The following is a 22,903-nucleotide window of genomic DNA, read 5'->3' on the forward strand; positions in this document are numbered from 1 at the left end:
TGCTGGCACATGGAAGGCAGTTTGTCATACAGAAGGTCCCCTGTGATGTTTAACTTGCACTCCTTCCTGAATCCTTTCAGATGCACTTCAGTCCTTTGTGCTGTATTCCAATTATTTTTAACAATTATGCACTGAGATTTCCACAAAGTGCCAGAGGGAAGTATTTCAGAGGGTTCAGAATAATACCTCTGATACTTGTCCAGTTTGGAGGTGAACATCTGAAGCATGAGAGAATGTCTTAGAAAGACCTGATGTCCAAGGGGGTAATTTCTGCACAGAAGACAGGAAAGAATTGGCAACAGTCCAAGAGGAGAGTCTTGGATAGGAAGAAGAGGCGAACTATAGGGCAGGTATTTTTTTGGAAATGCTTTTCCAAAAGTTCCAAAACAAAAATGAAGAATTCCCAGGTCTAATTCTGATTGAATTTTTCAGCCCCCTTTTTCCTTCCTGGAATGCTTCGATTTGTACTTACATCTTTTACTGATAAAGTATTTTCGTTGTCTTGTTAAAACTGTGTTTAAAATACAGATTTGTGAAGGCAATTTACAGCATCCAAAATCTTCTCTTAACTGCTAGCCACTCATTTGCTGTCTTCAAAATGAAACTGCAAATTTCTCTGAAAAGGAAATAAAAATATTATCTCTGGAAGCTATTCAAAAGATCATGTTTCTTCTGGAAAGAGGTGCTAACTGTTCACGTGGGTTGATTTTTTAAGGTATAATCCATACAATCTTCCTTATGAAGGTCTGTTCTCCTTTGACAGGTGAGAAAAAAGGAAGCGGAGGTTTCTTTTGGTCTTGGCTTTTGGTGTTTATTTTTTTTTTCAGTTGCATAGAACACGGGAAGTTGTTTCCAATTAAGACAAGAGTCAGAGGATCTTAGCAGCTAACTCACAGAACAAACAGATCTGGTCCAATACCTACCAAAGAAAAGACTGATACTGCCAGAATCTCTCAGCTCCTGGAATTATGCCTGAATGGGAGATATTTGCTCCAGAAGCAGAGCAGACCTGGCTATGGAAGGAGGAAGGCACTTGAAAGTGTTTATGGTCATACAGTTCTTTCTACCATCCAGAGCTACGTCAGATGGTACAAAGTGACTCTACTGAGGGGAGGAAATGAGAGGCTGACTTGCACTCTGCAAGAGAAAGTGTGGCCATTACAAAAATTTGTAGATTATTAAATTAATGAAATGAGAGCTTTTTTGGCTGGGCTATAGTGTTAATATTATATAACCTTCTCAAAATATTTCCTGAACTTTACATCAGAGATATGTTTTTCAGCACAAGTGTCTCTGAGTTCTGTTTCAAGTGGTAATCTAGTCAATCAGTACTTCACTTTTTCAGCAACTGTTGATTAGTCATTCCCCTGTTTCTCACATGATTGTAAAATAAATAAAGATAATTAAGGTGGTTTCCTAAAGAATAGAATTCAAGGCAGAGAGAGATAAGATTCTGTAGTTCTCAGGTGGGAGGTGCCTTTTCCCTATGCATTTTCCCTGCCTCTGAAGACATCTCCTGAATCTCGCTAAGGGTTGTGCATGTAGATGCACAGAGTTAAAAATATTAAATGGGATATAAATGAGTGCAAAAGCTTCAGTGAGCAGTTGCTTTGATTAATTGCCAAATTGTTTTGGTTTCATATGCTTTAACAAGGATAGTGTGTAGATCATATATAATCATAATGTGTAAATCAAAGGCAGGGTTCTTTGATAGCTTGTGCTAGCTTGTTGCTAACAACTTACTTGTATTAAACCTCGGTATAGTTTTGAATGGCAAGGATTTCATCTGAACTGAGTTATTACACTTCTAGAGCAAGAATGTCTTTGTGAGGTCAGCACAGGTTTTATCAGTGAAAATCTGGTGTTTCTTCTGGAACTGGGCTTCTTTTGAAGAAGATTAATCATGGACCTAATATCAGTCCCCAGGCAGTCACTGGAGAGACCTCCACTGAGTTTGACGGGCTTTAGTTCACGCCTGTAAGAACTGTACAGCGCTTTAAGCAGAGAATGCTCCTGCCCTAAATAACACTGGATGCAGGAAGTAGAAAAAAAGTAATGTAAAAAAGTAAAGCAGCAGACCTGAAAAATTATGCTGGCTGTGAAAGGTGGGTGTCCTGAACTCCTTTCTGTTATATTTTCATTTGCTGAACAGCTTGTCCACCAGGAACATACAAGCCTGAAGGTTCACCAGGTGGAATCAGCACTTGCATCTCGTGTCCCGATGAGAATCACACTTCTCCACCAGGAAGTACCTCCATTGAGGATTGTACGTGCCGGGAGGGATATCATGCTGTAGGAAAGACCTGTGAAGGTAAGTGTTTCCATCCAGGAACAGAATACCCAGAATACCCCTGGAAAGCACAAAGCAGGGCTGGGACAATTTTGTTGTTTGTGGTTGCACTGTGAAGAACATGTGAAATTGTCGTTCCAAAGCAGCAAAAGTACCATGATGTAAGTCAAGTTGGAAATTATAAATATTGTTTTCCTTCAGTAGCCTACTGCACTGCAACTAGCATCATAACTCTGTTGTGGTTGTTTAATTATTTAGTTGTTCACTGCCCTGAACTGAAGCCCCCTGAAAACGGTTACTTTGTCCAGAATGTCTGCAACAATTACTTTAATGCTGCCTGCGGGATCCGATGCAAAGCAGGATTTGATCTCGTGGGAAGTAGCATCCGGCTTTGTCAGCCAAATGGCCAATGGTCTGGATCAGAGGCTACTTGCAGAGGTACGGACGTTGTGTGTTTGAAAAGTCTTTTTCTGTTGGATTAGTTTGTTCTTAACAGTCGTTTTCTCTTCTCACTATGTAGCTGGGCATGTGAATCTGATCCTGTTAGCTCTTGAGTGAAAGAATGTTCCAAAAGTAAACTCCCACTCCAATCACCCTGTTTCCCTCCTTCCTAAAATGATAGAAGGACATCTACCATAGAAAATGCAGAGCAATATTTACTAGGCAGAGTGCCTTTTTGCAAGTGAATTTGCACTTTCCTTCCTCAAACCTCTCTCCCATCTAATTTCTCTGAATTTTGTATCTACATTGTGTGAATCCAGCAAACCTACGAAATGGTCACATACGTAACAAGACCTTGCCACATGGGTGTTCCAGAATCTGCACCAGACTGATGGCATAGACACGCATTGGTATTGGGGGACATTAGACATGGAAGAATTCCATCTTGCTTTCTTACAGTTCCTTCTTATGAAAATAGGAAAGCCTGGGCCTTAAGCATAATCCTCAGAAGACTTTTGAGTGGAGTTTCACTAAGGAACAACTGGCAGCATTCTAGAATCCTTCTCTGTAAGAGAATGTCAGCTGGAAAATAAATAAACAGAAGGTGTGAAAGGGAGAGGAAACATGGAAAAGAGCATCCTGAAAAACATTGTTTCTGGAGCTCTTACAAGTACATAGTAACACAGTTTTGCTTTATTATCACATGTCTTTGCCTGAGGTTGGGTTCTTGACGATTTAGAGTGGGAGCTGCATCCTGTCTGGTATGTCTTCCAAGGAGGGCCTGAAAAAACAGGTAGCAGCCCTCATCTCCTCAACAGCCACAGGCTGTAGTCCAATGTCTTTAACTTGAGATGATTGCACTTTGACATTATTATGCTGCACTGGAGCTAGTAAATAAGAACTCATTAGCTCCTCCTGTAACTCTTGCCCTAGCTTTGAGTTCAGGGAAAGAGGCAGGGTAGATCCTTGGGGGCATTAGCACTTTATGCCACTACAGCAGACACTGCAGCCCTTAAAGAAACAACGTCATGTTTCTGAAAGGAGGGATCTGAGCTAGAGATCGGTTCCTCAGGACATTCTTATATAGCAGTTCACTTCTGCTTACATTGCAGGAGTTTTCTTCATGTAATCCTGGAAAGCTTAGTCTTCATTTATAGCTACCAGTGACAGAAGGCAGGAAGGTGAAACTTTCAGCAGAAAATACATGGCTGAACAATACCATGAGGGTATCTTGAGAAGCTAGACTTAGAGCTGTTGACTTTCCAGCAGTCAAAACAGAGACAGAAGATGTGTGCTGGTTCAGGTAGACTGGGATAACTGGGAAAAAGCGCCTGCCTGTCAAAGCTTCTGTCACACAGTAGCCTCCAGTGCAAAAAATCTGGGGAAGGCTGCAGTCATCCACTGCCTACATCCATCTTCACTGTCTGTAGAGAAGTGGAAGATTCTAGTGCTTGAAAAATTTTCTGGAGCATTTAAAAATATTCACCCATTGGGTGTTAGTGCATGATTTCCTTGAACAGGGAATTTGCTGGAAGTTGGGGGAAGAGTCTGCCTTGAGATATTGTCGTGATGTTGAGTTAATATCCTTTGAAGTATTGAAAGGTTATATTTTTGATTTTTCTCGTGCCATTCTCCACCATATTGAAGACTTATAATTCAAAAAAAATAAAATTCCTGTCTTTACGTGTGCTGGAGCTGCTAGTCTCGATTCACTCAGACTGTGAAAGGGAGGAAGATCAAAGGCATAGTTTATAGCTGTCTTGTTAATCCCAGAAGTATTTTATAACATAAATTAGGAAGGGAGCATAAAGGAAAATCCTTTTGCACTCACTGCTTTGAATTTTGACATGAAACACTCTTCAGTTCTACTAGCTAAAATCTGCTGTGCTATTGGAAAGTGATTAATACAGTCATGTCCTGCAATTAACAGTGACCTATATAAAAAACAAGTACAAAGTGTGTATTTAATCTGGAAAAATATATTAGGAGAAAATCCATGGCAAGCAGAATATAACATTGTTGTTGTTTTCACTGGCTTCATGGAAATATTTCTTGGTCATGGAAGATGCCTTATTGACAGAGACTGGTTCTGTGTCTAATGCATGGAACCATAACCGCGATAACATGGTATCAGTGACAGATTTCTTCCAGAGTGCTACTGAGACCCTGACTAAGCACGAACACTGAAACACTGAAGAGGCAGGAGCACTACAGCTATGCAGTCCTTCCAGAAAAGTTGGCTAAACTTACCAGGTAGTGGAAGGAGGTGTCTTCTCTGTAGGCACATTAACATTGCTGAGAGCCTCCTCAGTGCTCTTAATTCATTCAGGCTTCCTCAATAATGCTGCGGATATTTGATAGCATTTGCTTCCCTTTACCACAGACTGGGTATTGATGGCTGCCATAAAAACTTTAAAAGAGAAAGCCCATTCTCTTCTGTATAAAGAACATGTGATTCAGCTGTAAAAATGTCTTTCTTACTCATTGTACTACAGTTAAGATACAGCATATTAGGTAGATGCTCTGAAGCTCAGAGTGCCTCTCACAAGACTGAAGTTCAGGATCTTTTTTACACTCTTAAATGTACTTCCTAGAGGATGCCTGTGTATATGAAAGCACAAGAGGCATAGTACTTCCAGAGACTAAACTTGAGACAGTAGTAATAGAAAGATATATCAAATGCATCTGAATGGCTTCCTTCCTTCCTTTCCTCCTTTCTTCCTTCTTCTTCCTTGCCTTCTTCTTTTCCTCCTTTCTTCCTTTCCTCCCTTCCCCCTTTCCTCCCTCCTTTCTTCTTTCTTTTCTTCCTTCTTTTCCTTTCTTCCTCCTTTCCTCCTTCCTTTCCTCCCTCCTTTCTTTCCTTCCTCCTTACTCCTTTCTGTTTCCCTTTCTTTCCCTCTTCTTTTCTCCCTTCCATTCCCCCTTCCATTCCCCCTTCCGTTCCCCCTTCCATTCCCCCTTCCTGTCCCCTTTCCTCCTTTCCTCCTTTTCTTATTTCCTCCTTTTTATCTCCTTTCCACTTTTCTTCCCCCCTTTCTCCCTTTCTCCCTTCCTGCAGACTTTTTTTCCTACTGAGGTGCCACTATAGCTGTTTTGAAAAAAGATATTCTATGACATATGTTTTTTGTAGGTTTGAGGAGCTTGCAGTTATTGACATTTATACAGCTGGCTTTCATTTAAGGGAGAACTCAGTATATCTGCCCATTTATTAGTCTGAAAATGTGTAGTGATCTGTTCAGTCCGTGTGTCCACTTGTAGGCCTGTGCTGTCTCATACGTGTGCAGCGTAAACTACTGGGAAAAGGAGAGAAAGTTGCCAGGTGTCTTACTTTTGAGCACATTTGAAGAGGAGCTCATGGTTTGTCTCCTACCTGGCTGCAGCAAGGATGTGTTGATTGATAGAACTGGCATCCCAAACCACAGTGGGCAAGTTGTCCAGATCACTGAAACCACCCATCACCAGAGATTGACCCCCTGCCAGCAAAGTCAACAGAAGCTGTGGAAAACAATCCAGGAAAAACAGAGTTTAGGGAACTGCAGTCTTCTGGATTGTATTTTTGAGAAGTCACACTATTTGCCCATGTGTATTTTTCTCCCTCTAGTAATTAGTGAACATACTGAGCAGTATCTACCAGCTTCAGCTGAGAGCAGGGTTTTCAACCATACAAGTTTTCCCCTGGTTTTGGAAAATCAGTAGCTAGTTATCGAAGAGAGACGTGAATTATTGAAGGGAAGGACTAGATGATCTTTCGAGGTCCTTTCCAGTCCCTAACATCCTGTGATGCACTAGGACCCCTGCAGTCATCTACACATTTGGGCTTGCTGTCACACAGTTGTCATACATTTATCACCATCACAAAGTCATAGCCAGACAGTAGGTGTGTAGAGCTTAGCTGTTCAAGGGACCCAAAGGCTGGGTAGTGTGTATGTAGCTCAGCGTCTTGACCAGAGGGGAGCAAAAGGACAAAGGCAGAAGCATGAGATACTGGTTCAAGAGGAGGAGAGCTGGAGATGGTACAAAGGAAAGAGGTCATAGCAGAAGAACTTGAGGTAATGACACTGAAACAAAGAACATAAATCCAGGCCATACCAGTGCTACTACTTGGCTTCAGACACTTTGGGATCACTCAGAATTACAGCGTAGCTTTGTGTTCAGTTGCAATGCTGAGATTCGGTAACAAGACCATAAGACAATCTCAGGAGCACCTTCCATGTCCCACTTCTCTTTCTGCACACTCATCCTGCACGGGACAGGATTCTCCTTGCCACAGCGCTGTGTTTGTGAGACATGGCAGGAGAAAGTCCTCTGTGCTGAGCAGGAACTAGGACTGCCTACATGGGGAGCTGTAGTCTGAAAGTCTGCTTTGCCTCAGCACCAGCCTGATTCATTCCTTTTCATCCCTCACAGTTCTGTTGTCTGTGAATGCCTTGTATTCCTTCTTCCTCTCTCCCCCCACCATGATGAATATCTACTGTTACAATTTGTGAAGGCTCACACGTGTGTGCATCTACATCAGGACAATCCAGAGTGCCTGAGAATGTTCCCTAGCACTGGGACACAGTCATCTGCCCTATTAATAAGCTCTTAGCTTCTTCCCTGGTGTGCAGTTGGCCTTTACCAAACTGCTAGTTGGAAATCCCCCGAAGAACTCTCAGGCACAGCTGGAGGATTAGAAACTTCCAAAGACATACACTTTTCCGTAGGGTCGCATTTGCCTGCAGCTGTCTCATTTTGAAGGCTGATAGACATTACTAGCACAGGCCACACACTGTGTCCCAGGTGCCTTCAATGGCTAGGAACATTTCTGAGCACAGTTAGTTTGCTAGCCTGGACTTACATCAAAACTTAGATGAGCTTGGAAGTGTGTGCTCAACCTCATACATGCTATGAGAAACTGTTTCGGGAAGAGAAAGGCATCAAGCCTTTGAAAAAAATGAGCTGTGTTCCAGCCCTATTCCCTGAATTTGTACAAACTATTGTAGTTATTTATTGTACAAGCAGTACTTGTGGCACCCCTGAAAGCCTGGGCAAGCTAGGGTAACTCCACTGATTCTCTCACTGATACAGAGTGAGCTGGTGACTTTTTTTTTCTTTTGCAGTTCGAACATGTCCCAAACTTCAGGCTCCTGAAAATGGACACATTAATTGTTCCACAGCTGATATCTTCTATAAGACAGTATGTTTTGTGACCTGCAATGAGGGCTATGAAGTAGAAGGAAACACCAAACTCACCTGCCAGGGAAACTCACAGTGGGATTCAAAGGAGCCAAAGTGTGTGGGTAGGTATCTGATCATACAGTCTATTTGTGTCAGAGTGCAGCTTTTTCTGACATGTTGCCACGAGTGAGAAACTTTCCCTATTTTACTGTCTGCTGAAGCTAAGATAGGAATGTGGATTTGTCCGTAGATGTTTTTAACAAGTCTTACAAGTTGGAGAGGGGCAAAATAATTTTTAAGTGGAGAAAGTGGACAAATCATTGTTGAAATCCAGCACAGACAGCTGATAACTAAAAGGCTGTTGCATCTGGTGAGTGTTAAGACACTGTCACACATGTTGCAGGAAACACGCAAGTTGTAGGTCTATACTAAGTTTTAAATTGGAACAATTAGGAATTTGAGTTACCATCTTAAAGCTAAAAATGACATCCAGACAAGGATGAAGGTATGTTAGCCAGGCACTCTGAGTGCTGAGGAGAGATGTGGCAGTTGTCACTTTTGCTGAACTCCCAGCAGGAAATAAGAGTTTAGGCAAGTTAGGGACCAAGCTCCTCTAAGACAGGATTCAGAGGTCACACCACGTGCACAGGGATAGGTAAGCATGTCTTGCTATTCCAGAAATAAAGGATTGCAGGCTTCGGAAGTACCCATTTAGGAGTAGTAACAGGTATTAAATCAACTATAATTAAGATGTAAGAAGAAGAAGTACAGTTGAAACACTTCCAAGGGCAGACTGCAAAAAACAGACAAGCTTGAAGTCCAGCAATTCAGAAGCTGATCCAGTGTTAACTAAAGTCAAGGTGAAGTACATGTACATGAAGTACAGTAAATGTGGTGCCATCAGGGTGACTCGGCTTGAACCTGTGGCTATTTTTCGCTGTTTTACTTCAGGCTTAGAAATGTGGACTTCGCGTGAGGCAAGAATAAATTTCTAGCTGTATATATGTTCTCTAAAATGATGAAAATAATCCACAAGCATTAATTTATCAAGAGAGTTATAAAGAGATCTTAATCTTTCTTCTGTTGAAGTCAGTGGAAAAACTTCAATTAACTTCAAAAGGAAGGGACTTGGAAATCCTGTTGGAAGATTATAATTGGAAGATTAACGGTATTCATCAGTTGAATTCATCCTTCCTAGCTTAGCATTTTGATTATTAAAATCCAGCTCTGTATCAGAAGATTTTTTCATACCATGCAATATTGCCTCCATTCCTAGATTGCCCATGGCAATAGCTTATTTTTGCTGAGTCTGAAAATCTGGTATAAAAGTTACCTTTGATTGTCACAGAGTGTTATCTGAAAAACCTTTCTGCAGCTTCTTGTTGGGACTGTTGTCTAGAGCAAGCTGACTGAAATTCCTGTTCAGTATAGAAATAAGGAGTTTTATTCAGGGAAGGATGTGAACCAGAAGACTCTAATATTGTGTTCTCCTCAAAGACTACACTTCATATTCATTTTCTGAAAGTTAATCGTTATCATGGAGGTATTCCCCATTTATTTTTAGCCTGAACAACTCCTAACTATTGCTTGTCATCTCGTATGTAAAAAATAACAGAAATCCTTCCATATTTAGGCACTGGTAGTTGATGACTTATTCATTTCCTACCGTTCTTTTAGAAAAAACATGTGGAATTGGGTTCAGTCTCTTACCTTGAAACAGTTTTCTTGAACCTTGGGGTTCCCTCCTGGCTCTTTTTCTGAATGCTTTTCAGTTTGAGTGTGCATCAGTGTAAAGTTTACCATATTTAAAAGTTAGCTCACTGAGACTGTGCTACAACCATCTATAACTGTAGCTGATGCTCTACCATAACATAGCCTGGATTATTTACAGTCAGTTCTATGAGGTCTGTTGTCATACTGCATCTTTTTCCAAGAGACTGGGAGTTAATGCAAGTTTGGCTGCTACATATGTTTTAACGTTTTGTATTTTTTTGTGAATGATACTGTTAGCAATGAGTTCCTTTTGAGTAGGATACATATATTAGGCATGGCCTACAAACAAAATATCTGCTGAAAAGCGAAGCTTCGTCATTTTTCCAATTTGAAAAAAAATGTTTCCACAGTTGTGTTCTTGTGTTTTCTTCCCCATTGGTGACAGATTAATATACAGCAGGTTAAAATTAATGAATTATGCAAGAGACAGTTGTACTGGGCTTTGTTCAAGGTTTAGTAGAGAAAGGTAAAACTACATCTGGCATCCAGCTTGTTGATGCCACCTAGTGTTGAAGAGAATTACTGCTCCACACTGCTAATTGCAGGTGACCAATTCTTTCTTTGAAACATTGTGTTTGCAAAGGGCTTGGAGGGAAGAGGTGTGATTTGCTTGGTAATCTTGTTACAGTATTGAGGTAATACAGGGTTGTGGTTCATCACAGGCAGTTGCAGATAAAAGAAGGTTCTTGTTTCTCCTTAGGAGTGCTTTTTTCTCTCTGTTACTAGCCTATCCATATGACTAATACTATGGTTATCACTCTGCTCCTCATGAAGTCCAGACCTCCTGGATCGGCGTGATCTAATTCTAGAAATGAGCACAGCTAAAAATGCCAAACAACACTAGTACAGTTTGTTGGGGTGGTTTGTTGGGTTGTTTTGTTTTGGTTTGGTTTGGTTTTTTTTTGGGGGGGGTTGGATTTATTTTCTGATGAAAACCTGTCCCACTTAGATTTCCTCAGGCTAGATGTAGCAAAAGTTATCCTGAATGTCTGTGAGATGTTTCAGGACTGCACTCTACTAGGATTTTGCTAGTGTAGTTGAAAGTATCTCAAACAGAAAGACCTACTACTGTTTCCCAAAAAGATACAGTTTTGCCTGATTTTGCTACTTACACCATTTGCAGTCTTCTTTCTACTTGTTCCCTGGGTAGTATACATTTTAATGCTTTTATCTTGTCTTTTAAAACATTATTTTTTTCCAATTTCTCATCTTTCTGCTATTTGTCAGTTATCTTCCTGTGATGAGCAATGAAAAGTTAGGGTCTGGGAATTTTTTCAGGTGGGGTGGTTTTAGATTGCGTAGCCAACAGTGTCTGCCTGAAGTGAACAAATGTGTTAACATCTGTGACCTTTGCATCCTGTTGTAATGAAGTACAGTTTTTAATTGCTTGGACTTAAACATAATTTCAGTATTGAGAGTTTAAAGGGCAGGAAATAATTAGAACACTTAGACTCTTTAAATTTTGTTGCATGCAGAACAACTGGTTTTCAGTTACTTGCTGCTTATTTTGGGAAAGGAGAGGAAAGGGATACAGATGACATGTGACTTTATTTGCAGATTTGTTTGAATGTATGTTGGTTAAAAGACATATTCTACTGGTCTTTTGTAGAAATGCGTTGCCCCATCTTCCAGAAACCAGCAGGTGTAACAGTTCTCCCTCCCAGATGTGGACTGGAGCCTGCTCTTTCTGGGACTGTGTGCCAACTGAGCTGTCCCCAAGGATTCATCTTGTCTGGAGCTAGAGAAGAAATAAGGTGCATTTCATTTGGGAGATGGAGTGAAAACATCCAGGAGGCACTGTGTAAAGGTAGAGACCAGCCAAAATAATTTTCTTGTACACATGTGTGCAGGATTAAAGGGAAGCACAAAGCATGAGTGAGAGGAGAAGTTTGAACTGGAGAAAGCATGATTTAAACATCCTTTAAAAAGTGTTGCCTGTAGCATTATAGCTTGGCTATCAGATTGACTTGTAGTTTGTAATAAAAATGTGGAGATTAAAGGTTGCTTGAATGCCATCTTATAGTGCTTATCATCAGCTGTCTCTCCAGAATCCATCTCATAAGTTTGTTGTTTGGAACCTGCCTGATAAAAGGCCTAATGTGTGGGTAAATTTGAAATTAAAAAACAAAACAAAACAAAATAACAAAAAAATTTCCAAGTAGAAGTGAAAGCTCTTAGCTTAAAGATAGTCAAAGAGTAACCCACACTCCCAGGACAACAGCAATAATAACACTATTACTGGTTTAGCAGAGGGTCATGTAAGCCCTGCAGCTGGAGTAAATCAGTAAGCGCTGTGTAAGCCATGACTGACAGACTGTAGAGGAATGGTCCATTTCAACTGTCTTTGAACTGACTACGTCTGTTGACATGCCCCAAGCAACAGAGCACAAGAGTTAAGGGCAAAGTCGACTGACACAAGTGTATAAAGACGGACAGAAAATGGTTACATGCATTTGAGTGTAGTTCTGCCACGTTTACCTACTTCTTCTAGAAATGTTAGTTTATTTATTCCTTCAAACATGTGCACACAAAGTTCGAAGGAGTTTGGCTTTGGATTATAGGAGGATACAAACAAAAGTTCGGTTTGTCTGGGATTATGCTATTCACCTCTTCATGAGCTATTGTGCTCCTAGAGTGAATGCTTTCACCCCAAACTGGGGCACTTACCAGCACTGTGTGAAAGAACAGTACAGAAAACAGTTGTGACAGTCATCATGACAGGTCACTAGAGAAACTGAGGTGGGAATTTTTTTCTCTGTAATGGCCAGCAGATTTTATCCCTCCATTTGAACATATAATTTCCTGCTCTGTGTTGTACCACATTGTTTTTATGAATCTTCTGTGAAAACCTGAGCCAAACCACAGGTTTTAATATTTGATGCTACAGGCTGAAGTGTTTGGATCAAGATAAAGCAGCATGGCTTGAGTTCAAGCTTTTACATAGTACCAGTGTATAAAACCCAAAGTAAGAGGCACCAAGAAACTCTGAAGCTTATTCTTCTCTCGTAAAAATGAACAGTTACATTTCAATTGCTTCCATTCTTGTTACTGGCTTTCTCTATTTTGCTGCCAACATATTTGGCCAGTTCAAAATGGCCATTTTCTTTCTGACTTATTTATTAGTCTTTTCACAGAATTTCACTTTTAAATGGAATTTGCCCCAGCCTGGAGACTGTAGTCAGGGGAGTGTGAACCAAAACTGGTAGTTATTTAAGGGAGTACATTTCTAATAAAATTTTCATCAGAATGAGTTCAGAGGAAGGCAAAATCTCTTGTATTTATTGCTTTGCACTCTTAATTACAGAGGTTTAATTGCCTGACTTATGTCTTTACTGGAACTATTTAGTAATAAAAATATAAATTATATCAGTTTTGAGTTGTTTTAAAGCCTCCTGGGCATAGATGAGTTCAGATCTGAATGCATCCTTGTCTCATGAGTCTATAAACCATTTATCAAACTGCACTAGAGCAATAAAATAACCTAACCACAAATGTTTTGGGAGGCCCCACGCCAGGGAAATGAAGAAGCACTTGAAGTTTGTCAGAGAAACCTGAGACTTAAATGTTGGTGGTGATGTTACCCATATTGTACCACCAGTCCTTTGAAACCATCCAGCATTGTCACATATGTCACAAGAAGACTCCTTTTGTCCTACATAATACCTCGTAGCCGGAGTTTATTAAGGAACATTTCCAGCAACTAATGCCATAAATCTTGCCATTCTTTCTTTCAAATCAGTTCCTCACCATGCTCTAGGGAATTTGAAAGTCACTACTGTCTTGTTCATAGTACATATCACATGTCACAAATAATTTTAGATCACTGATTATCAGAAACAAGTGTTTACATCTGTGTGAGTCATGTGTGTGGGCAATGAAAGAACAGAGAAGACATTCCTTTTTAATGAGCATATATGTGTGATGAATGGATGAATAATAAGAGAAAAAAATCTATCTGATGTATTCCTTTTTTATGGTTGCATGTAGAAAATAGGGTCTCATACTGCTGATACACAAAAATACAGCAAATATAGTCCCTTACTCAGGTTAATTTACTGTTTATGTGTGAGTCTGTAGGCAAGAATTAAAAAGGGGCAGAGACAAGAAGTTTGCAAAAATATGTGCATTTATATTCCAGGTAGCACAAAAAATGGTGGTTGTAACAAGTTGCACTCTAGCCATTATAGAGATTTCATTTCAATAATCCACATATAAAACTACTTTGTCTTTTTCTGGGTTAGATATTGAAGCTCCTCGGATACACTGTCCCAAAAATATTGAGACTGAGACTCTGGAACATCATAACTCTGCCAATATCAGCTGGCAGATACCAACAGCTGAGGATAACTCTGGAAATGAGGCAAGTTAAAATCTATGCCTTTGACTGGAGGCAGTCTTTCTATAGCTAGCTATTTCATATGAGTTTTTTGAACCACTAGAATTTCTTCTGATAAACAAGAGCAGAAGAAAAATCTGCTAAAAGTTTTCATCTTGAGAATTCAGCATTTTCTGTCGTGGTTAGGGGTATGCAGTTGCAGGCCATTCCGCATGGTGTTTTAAGTGCATAAAAATCTCCTGTGTTTAATTTATGTGGTCAAAAGAAAGAATGTGCCCTTGTTTATAAGATGGAGAGAGCTGCTTTAAAAATGAGCTCTTAGAATGTGAAGAAGTTTAATAAACTCTTCTCAGAAGGAAGTAAACCAGTTCATTAATCTTAAAGGCTAACAAGAACACTGTGTTAAGTAAAAAGTCATTGCAGCTTCCCAAGTGAGAAAGGAATATCACATTTTCCTATCTGATGCAAGGTTCAGCTGTGACTCTTTGGCTACAGTGGGCATCAGAGGTCTGGAAATGGAGTTACAAGGAAAACTTCCTACAGAGCTGTTTCATAAAGAGTAACACAGGCTCAGACGTGGTCAAATTACAACAACTGACTGCTTTATCGTGAGTCAGCAGAGGAACAGTGACTCTGTGTGTGCTTTTAATTTGCTGCAAACACAGGAGGTTTTGCGTTTGGAAGCTGTAAGGTATCCCAGTAAAAGAGGTTTAAATTTACATTCTTTTTTTTTTTTTTCTGTGGAATAGCCGTGGTCATGTACTGTAACTCTGCAGACACAGGGTCATTCATTGAACCGTAGAAACTAAATGTCTTAGCTCTCAATTGTTGCTGGTTTGTCAAAGTCACAGCTGTCAGATAAACTTCTTTGTTCACATGAAACCATTATTTTAAAGAGAAGTTCCTTAAGACAGTTCTAATTCACATGAAAGAGCCATAGACAGCGTGTAAGTATCATTTACTCCAAATGTAGGGTTCCTTTGCCATGCCAGAATGTCTTGAAGCATCTGTGGGCAATTGACTCAGAAAAATAGATAGATTAAAACTGAGTATCTAAGTGCTTATAGCCCTCAACTGTCTGCCTAACTTATCTCCCAGGTCTGCTGCCCTTGCAGCTGGAGACCTGAACTGCAGACAAAGCAGGTTCTGAGCTCATGTAGTGTGTGTTCAATGCAATGGGGCAGACAAGAGTCAGTCCTGAGTTTTCTTAATGCACAGTGCTGTAAATGGTTGTTATAAAGAAGGCAGTCTTGAGAAGGAGAGCAGAGCACTCTGTTGCAGAGTCCACCCTCATTACTTGAAGAGGCTATTTGCATTAAGAATTAGTAGGCTTGATATTGAAGAATACTATTTTGTGGCCATTTCTTGAAACTTGACCATCATAATTACTAACCAGCTTTGTTTTTTAAATAACAAAGTGTTTTCCTGTAAAAGGTCTCAGTTCACGTTACCCCAGCTTTCATACCACCGTTCCTTCTCCCAATTGGTGAAGTTGCCGTTACTTACACAGCAGCTGATAAGTCGGGCAATGAGGCAAGCTGTACATTCAGTGTCAAGGTTATTGGTAAGTGCTGGTAAAAATCACTGTGAAAGAGTCTGTCATGGCTGAAAGCTTCCAATTTTGTGCAGAAAGAGACTGTGAGTCACTGTGGCCTTTACATGTGCAGGTATAAGCCCGTGAGTAATATCATCTCCATAAATCTTTTGCTGATCTTGGGTCACAGTTTGCATAGTGTGCAGTCATTGCTTCCAGATGTTCAGTTTGGGTTGTGTTTTGCTCTATTGTTCATTCAGAATGTTAAGATTTCTTCTCATACTGGTAGATTAAATGCTTTATTGTGTTGTCATTTATTGCCTTCATCATGTATAGAATTTTTTTTTCTTCTTGAAAGACTCCAACAAAGTTGCCAAGGTTCTTGCACATTGCTGGTACAAATCATTGTTCAGGTATTTCTATCAGACAGTTGTGTTATTCAGCAGTCCTGTTAAACAAGGTTTGCTCTGTAGAAAGCAAACAGAATGCAGAAACCATGTGTTCATCAGAAGAATTAGTCTTCTCCGTTCCTCAGCATCTACCAGTTGCAGCAGCTTACAAGTGTGCGCCTATCTTTGTTTTGTCTTCTGATCTGAACCTGAAACTGCTGTTTTACATGACTTCTGATTATAGATTTAATTTGAGTGTGACAGCAGTTCAGTAAGCTAATGTCATGCCATCTCTTCAAATTCTGCAGATGCAGAACCTCCTGTAATTGACAGATGCAGATCTCCACCACCCGTGCAAGCAATAGAGAATGAGTACCCAGTGTCATGGGAAGAGCCACAATTTTCAGACAATTCAGGTGAGATAGTGCACCGCAGAACATGCACACAACAGTGGAAAGCTAGAGAACTCCAGCCTGTTCCCCTTGATCCTGTGGAGTTTAGGATTTTTTGGAGGGTTTTTTACTTTTTTATTTTTATGAGCACATAATTTGGAAGACATGCTGCCATTTCCTTCTCCACTTGTCAGGGTTGGGTGTAACTCTCTTTCCCTGATTGATGGTTTAGGTTGTCTTTTAACTCTTGTAGGTGCTCCTCTCAGTGTCACTAGGAGTCATGCACCTGGAGATGTCTTTCCCAAAGGAGAGACAACAGTTCAATATACAGCTGTGGATCCCTCTGGCAATAACAGGACATGTGAAATTCACATTGTCATCAAAGGTTTGTTGTCTTAATCTTCTGGTCAGGAGCATATGGTGGTGTTTTAACTGAATATCATAAAGGATGCAATGCTACTCCATTTGAATTTTATATTGGGATAACTTGAAGGCAGTCAGAAGATTTGTTAGTACCAATGAATAAATTGTGTAAGACTGAAGCAGCACAGCAGTGAATTTGGTCCTATAATTTCAAATTAGGTCTATAAGTCCTGAAATGATGATTCATTAAGCAGTAAAACTTAGAGTAATTTATTGATTTTTTTTTTCCAATGACAGATACCACGTGAAGTGAATTAATACAAGTTACTGAGGTCTTACTTCAAATCTGTAGTTAAAAAGGAATTTCTGTAATCACCTACAAATACTGTAGCAGATACTGGAACACTCTTTAGATTTTATAGGTTGTCTGTACCTATAGATTTACTGCTGCATTTGTGTTTATTGCATAGAAACCTCTTCCTCACAGTACACTTTCTTCTGTAAGGCCAAATTTGGCTGATAAAGTATTAAGGATGAAAATTCTGCTTCACCTCTGCTCTCTAGTGCTTATAGCTTAGTTGGGCATCTGTATAAAAAATTCTGTTAGTGAAAAGAGAATTTAAAATCATGCAAACTGGAATTTTGGTTATAGCTTTTCAAAAATATAAGCTGCAAATGGACGTGCTAATTTCTGATTTGCTGTAAATCTTGGCAAAAACAAGCCAGTGCTTAGAATTGGCATTATTTCAAGTTCCAGACCACCTCAGACATTTTGTGATTCCATGTTTGTAGCATAATGTATTCAGATGTTCACAGTCTCCTTCAGAATTGGCCTGTAAAATAAACCATAACTGAGGTTTTACAGTCTATCCCTCCTAAGATGATTCTGACAAGTCTATGCGTTGTTGCAGTAGTGCAGAATGGGTAATGTTTCGTTTCAGAATTCAAGATGTAATACAGTTTATTATCATTTATTGTATGAAGGTTCATATGAAAATTTAGATTAATGTTTTGTATTATTTTGGGTAGTACATGCTGAAGCAGGCACCTTTGAAAAAGAAGTACAGAAGGGTTTGAGTCTTGCATTTCTGAATTTCTCATATGTATACAAATTTTTGAGTCTTCACATTTCTGGATTTCAAATTTTGATGGCAAAGTTTGAGAATAATCTAGCAATGACCTGATCCTGCCTTTATGGAAGTAACAAATAATAGTTCTACAGATTTCAAGAGAGGCAAGATGAGGTCGGTACTAGGTACTTTAAGAAATCTCTCAGTACTCTTTTCCTGTGTGCGTGCTTACTTCACCACATTCATCAATATAAAAATCTTTGTATTTTTCATAGGTTCTCCCTGTGAAATCTCCTTTGAACCTGTGAATGGTCATTTTACATGCACATCAGATGAAGCAGGAGTTAATTGCACATTGCACTGTGCAGAGGGTTATAGCTTTTCAGAAGGATCAAGTGAAAACTACTATTGTGCCTATGAGGATGGTGTCTGGAAACCGCCTTACTCTCCAGAGTGGCCTGGCTGCTCCTGTAAGTCTTACTGTTATTAAAATGAATCCTCAACTCATCAAACACTATGTTTAATGAAGAAGTAAATGAAAATATTTTAGAAATAATGACTTCTATTTAATGATAACAAATCTTCTCTGTCCTCTGCCTCCAAATTTTTAGAAATATTGTGAAAGAATGCCTGGAAGTCCCTAAATGTGTTATTTGAGAAGCTGTCTAAAACACAAAAATAGTAGTGAATTTGAATCCTGGAAATATAGCAAAGATGTAAAGTAGCAAAGATGGCAAAGTAGACAAGATCTGTCATTTTGAATTGGTGCTTGAAATAATTTGTTTGCAAACACTAACAGTGTTTTTTCAATAGGAATTTTAACAGTATTTGCAATTTATAGGTCCAAATGCACAGTGCATGCTGGACTTACACATCTAATTATCACCAGATCAGAAGGATTTATGTATTTTCTTTGAGATGGAAGGACACAAAACTTCAGTTGTGGAATTTCCCAGCTTTGGTTACATTTTAATAATAAATGTATTAGAGCTACATATGAAGCCAGTCTTGGCACCATCTTGCATCCACTTCATCAGAGTAGATTTCTTGGTTTACATCTACTTTACATCTTTGCTATATTCCCAGGATTCAAATTCACTACTATTTTTGTGTTTTAGACAGCTTCTCAAATAACACATTTAGGGACTTCCAGGCATTCTTTCACAATATTTCTAAAAATTTGATTTCTTGGTTTCTGCAAACCAGAGCAGTATTTCAGCTATGAGCAGATGAGAATTGTATTTCAGAGCTGTCTATCTGTTCAAAATCCGTAACTTGGACACTTAGTAACTTTGATTTGCTTAAATCCGGCATGAGAATTTTTCCACCATTACCATTACCACCATTACTAATGGGACCTTTAATATTTATTGCTCCTTTCTCAGTAGCAAGTAAGTAGTTTAGTTGACAGATCACAGGTTTCTTCCATTAAGAAAATGCTGAGATCAATAAGTCACAGAGCTTTTTTTAATGTCTCTTAGCTTTCCCAAAATTTAATGCCTGTCAAGGGTCATATTCAGCTGCACTGCCCGAGGTGTGGATAATCCATTTTCATGTATACAACACTAGGAATTTAGGTTGTTGATTCAAAGACAATGCTCCTTAGCTCAGTATATTCCAGTTTTGTCTGTATTGATCTTGCTTTTATCTCTGAAACTCTTGCACTGCCTAGTAAACAAATATTTCTCTAACATTTTTCAGTAAATCGTTTTGCAAACCATGGGTTCAAATCCTTTGAGATGCTCTACAAAGCAACACGATGTGATAACAACAATCTTCTAAATAGCTTTACTGATGCATTCCAGAGTGCACTTGGTAAAATGGTAGGTTAGTAAATACTCATTCCTTTTACATACTTTTTTTTTAAGTGTATCTTGTTATTACTTTTTCCAGCTAACTAATTTCATACAAGGGAAATACAACAGAAACCCATGAGTTAAATTTGTGCTGTTTCAGAAGTTGACAAGTCTCCTTTAAAAATAAAGATGATTCACAGGCATTTTAATGTAATTTAGTTCAGTCTTCAGTGTGGAGCTATACAGGACAGGATTTGTAGAACTGTCCAGATGGCTTAGGGACCTGGCACTCATAGATTTTTCAGTAGACTTCCAAAGAGAACCTGTGCAGTTTTGAAGATGCTAGTCAGTTGTGCCCTAAAGTCAGTGTTGTTTTTGAAAGCGAGATATTATTATAAATTGTGTGTATTTTATATTGAATATGTGTAACATGTATCCATATAATATGAGTATACATCTATGTGAAATAAATTCCACATTTGGTGCCCAAGTCCAGGCACTTAAATCCCATAGTAGTGATTTAAATAATTTGCTTGGGTTTCTTTTGTTTCTGAGTTCTCACTCTTACCATTAAGATTTGCATGGCACCATATTTGAAAGGGTAGCATGTTCCTTCTCTATTATGTCTTTTGCTTTCTGCTTCCATATCACAATCTCCACTCGTAATCCATGTGTCTGTTCTCGGTTGCAAAACAGAAGTAGCAGAACTTTGAGCTGTGGTCTCAGAATGGATGTCCAGGCCTAGTCTGATAGCATTGCCTCAGAAAAGAACCCTGGGCAATTACAGATTTTATGCAGGACAAGGCTCATATGCTAAAAGCCTCTCTACCCATTGAAAAGCGTTATTAGCATATACAGATAATGGACAACCTCCTGCAACTTAAGAACATATGTCAGTAACCCTTGTCAAATGGCTGCAAACTTGCATAACACTTCAGGCAATCTCTTAACATTTGGACCTAAATATCTGTTACTCTCTTGCCTTGCTTCAGGTTTGTTGTCTTCCAGTTGAGAAATCTCGGCTGGTTTTATTTCTGTTCCTTTGCCCTAAGAGCCAGCTACCACCATGTTCCAGTGCTTAGATGGTTACTATCAGCAAGCAAAAGATAATAAGGAAAAAAATGCTTAGTGGTCTGCCCAAGCAATTTAATCAAAATGCAACAATCTGTGAAAATAGTAAAAAAGGCTGTTTAGAATACGCCTATTCTTATTCCAAATAATTTGAAATTCTGGCAGAGTTCTGTAACGGGGGAGAAGAATCAGCAGGAGCCATCTTTCCAGTGAAAACTGATATAGGAAAAGTAAAGAAATTCCAGAACATGACCCAGGGCCCAACTTGCTTGCAACCTTTCTGGAAAAAGCAAGAAATACAGATACTATCAGAAACCATACATTCATCTGTTCTTGTCTAATCTTCACTACTTTTGTGGAGAGAAGAAATCCACAATATCAGAAAGGTTTCTGTTGAGTTTTCTGTTCTGTGGTTTCTGTCCTTCTCACATGATTTTCCCTGTTTTCTGAGGTCTCTTGGTGAAATGCATGAGTCACTTTCCATGAGTAGGGAGAGGCAGATATGAAGAACTTAGGTTGAAATCTAGTAACAAAGTGACTGCATTGTTGTAAACCTAACAGAATTACAGATTACATAGCTGGAAAAAACAGGATGTTTTCAAATGTGTGAGCTCTCCTGTGATCTTCAGCAGGGAGAAGCAAGTCTGAACTTATTTCCATATTTTGGGATTTCATGTGCCAAGAATGGCTAACTGAATAGACAGCTTCTCTTATAAAAAAGATCTGTAACGAAAAGCTTGTATTCCTACAGGTTTCCCTCTAGTTTCCTGGCTGTGTTAATAGAACATACTCCTTTCAGCAGATTGTTGTAGGTTTATGAGAGATGTGAAAGGGGAAATCTGGTGTCACTGGAAGGACCAGTGCTTTAAATTATAACTAGAAGCTTTTATAAGTCAAGGGAGAGGGCTACGTGTTTGTATTTTTTAATGTTATTCTTCTTTATGTTGGAAGGTCCCATCATTCTGTAACGATGTTGATGATATTGACTGCAGATTGGAAGATCAGACACAGAAACATTGCTTGGAATATAATTACGATTACGAAAATGGATTTGCCATTGGTAATTATTGATTGCACAGATTCTTAGCCATCCAGGTTTAATATGGCATAATTCCTTTCGTTCTGAAGTATACAATGTCTTGTGTGGGGTATTCTTAAAAATAACTATAGAGCTGTTAAGATAGTAAATAATTACACAACAGGTTTTATATGTAACTGTTTGCTGTCTGGTTTTGATACTGCTTCCTGTATAGCGTAAAGGAAAAGTTTACAGAGGTGCCTCATAATGGGGAGGGGAAAAAAGCACACACACAGAGTGTTACAAACCTGCTTGGTTAGCCTGGAAGAAAACAACTTTTAAAAACATACAGTTTCAAGCCAAAATACTGAAAAAGTACAATAGGTGGTTCTGGAGATTGTTATGAAAATGGACATCTGTCATGCTGGTTCAGATCAGCATGGAACCTTCACAGTATAAAGCTGTACAAGGGTCAGTTTGCCGATTAGCTGTGAAATGACTTCCTGTGTACAAGGGCAGATTTTGCAGGATAACTGCAGCAATATCAGGGTGAAAACTGTGACAGTCCTCGTGATTGTTCCCAGTTCGCTTTATGCCACATAAGTTGTCATTTTCAGTCCATTTTTGAACAGATTAGTCTCCATGCTGTACTGCTATGGTCCTTGGCATTTCCAAGTCCCATTGACATGCTCAGAGCAGAAAAGCTGAAAACAGATAACTCACATTATCTGTCTTAGCAGGAGGCATTTGGACAGATTAACATCAGAATATGTCTTCTATTGTAAGACTGTAGCTCCTTTATGGGTTTATAGTGAGTTACATGGTAGAGCTTCCTGTTTATTCTCGCTTTCTAGACACGCCTCATGGACTTGAAGAGCACATTTGTTTGTAATTGGACATGGGGCAGCTGGGTGTTCTGTTTGCAGTTGTCATCAGGGTAAATATGAATATTGGTGACAGCTGGAGCTAACTTGTAAAGGCACTTGGAAGAACCAGTGTTGAGGACATGTGATGTAGGGTCCTATTCTCTTCTGTTTCATGACAACCTCTTATCAGAATAACCTTCTTGCTGTTTTTCTGGACTTTCTTGTGATTTTACACTGAAGAGGCAGATGAACAGAACTCTCCTCTGGTCATAAAAGGCAGCAGTTCAGAAAATGAGTTGTGGAGTGGTTAACTGGTCCTAGTTTCCACTGTAAACTGAGCATAATCTAGGTGATTGCTAGCAGGTAACTGGCATAATTTTTTAATATCTCAATGCTTTTTTAAAAAA

The 22,903-nt window shown here is 39.2% G+C and overlaps 1 protein-coding gene across 1 annotated transcript in view; it reads left to right on the forward strand.

Moving 5' to 3' along the window:
• The window catches only part of SVEP1 (sushi, von Willebrand factor type A, EGF and pentraxin domain containing 1), a gene marked incomplete at both ends in the record, with an annotated part of 132,803 nt that overhangs the window by 47,685 nt on the left and 62,215 nt on the right, over positions 1–22,903 (forward strand). The window contains 11 exons of the mRNA XM_080362920.1: positions 2,153–2,311; positions 2,549–2,728; positions 7,831–8,010; positions 11,271–11,468; positions 13,903–14,021; positions 15,432–15,561; positions 16,229–16,336; positions 16,566–16,697; positions 18,021–18,215; positions 19,447–19,568; positions 21,564–21,672. Coding sequence (XP_080219046.1) covers positions 2,153–2,311; positions 2,549–2,728; positions 7,831–8,010; positions 11,271–11,468; positions 13,903–14,021; positions 15,432–15,561; positions 16,229–16,336; positions 16,566–16,697; positions 18,021–18,215; positions 19,447–19,568; positions 21,564–21,672 — 1,632 coding nt within the window. The remainder of the gene's footprint in view (positions 1–2,152; positions 2,312–2,548; positions 2,729–7,830; positions 8,011–11,270; positions 11,469–13,902; positions 14,022–15,431; positions 15,562–16,228; positions 16,337–16,565; positions 16,698–18,020; positions 18,216–19,446; positions 19,569–21,563; positions 21,673–22,903) is intronic.

The sequence above is a fragment of the Nesoenas mayeri genome (assembly GCF_963082525.1).
Source record: "Nesoenas mayeri genome assembly, chromosome: Z".
In the NCBI taxonomy this organism is placed as follows: domain Eukaryota; kingdom Metazoa; phylum Chordata; class Aves; order Columbiformes; family Columbidae; genus Nesoenas; species Nesoenas mayeri.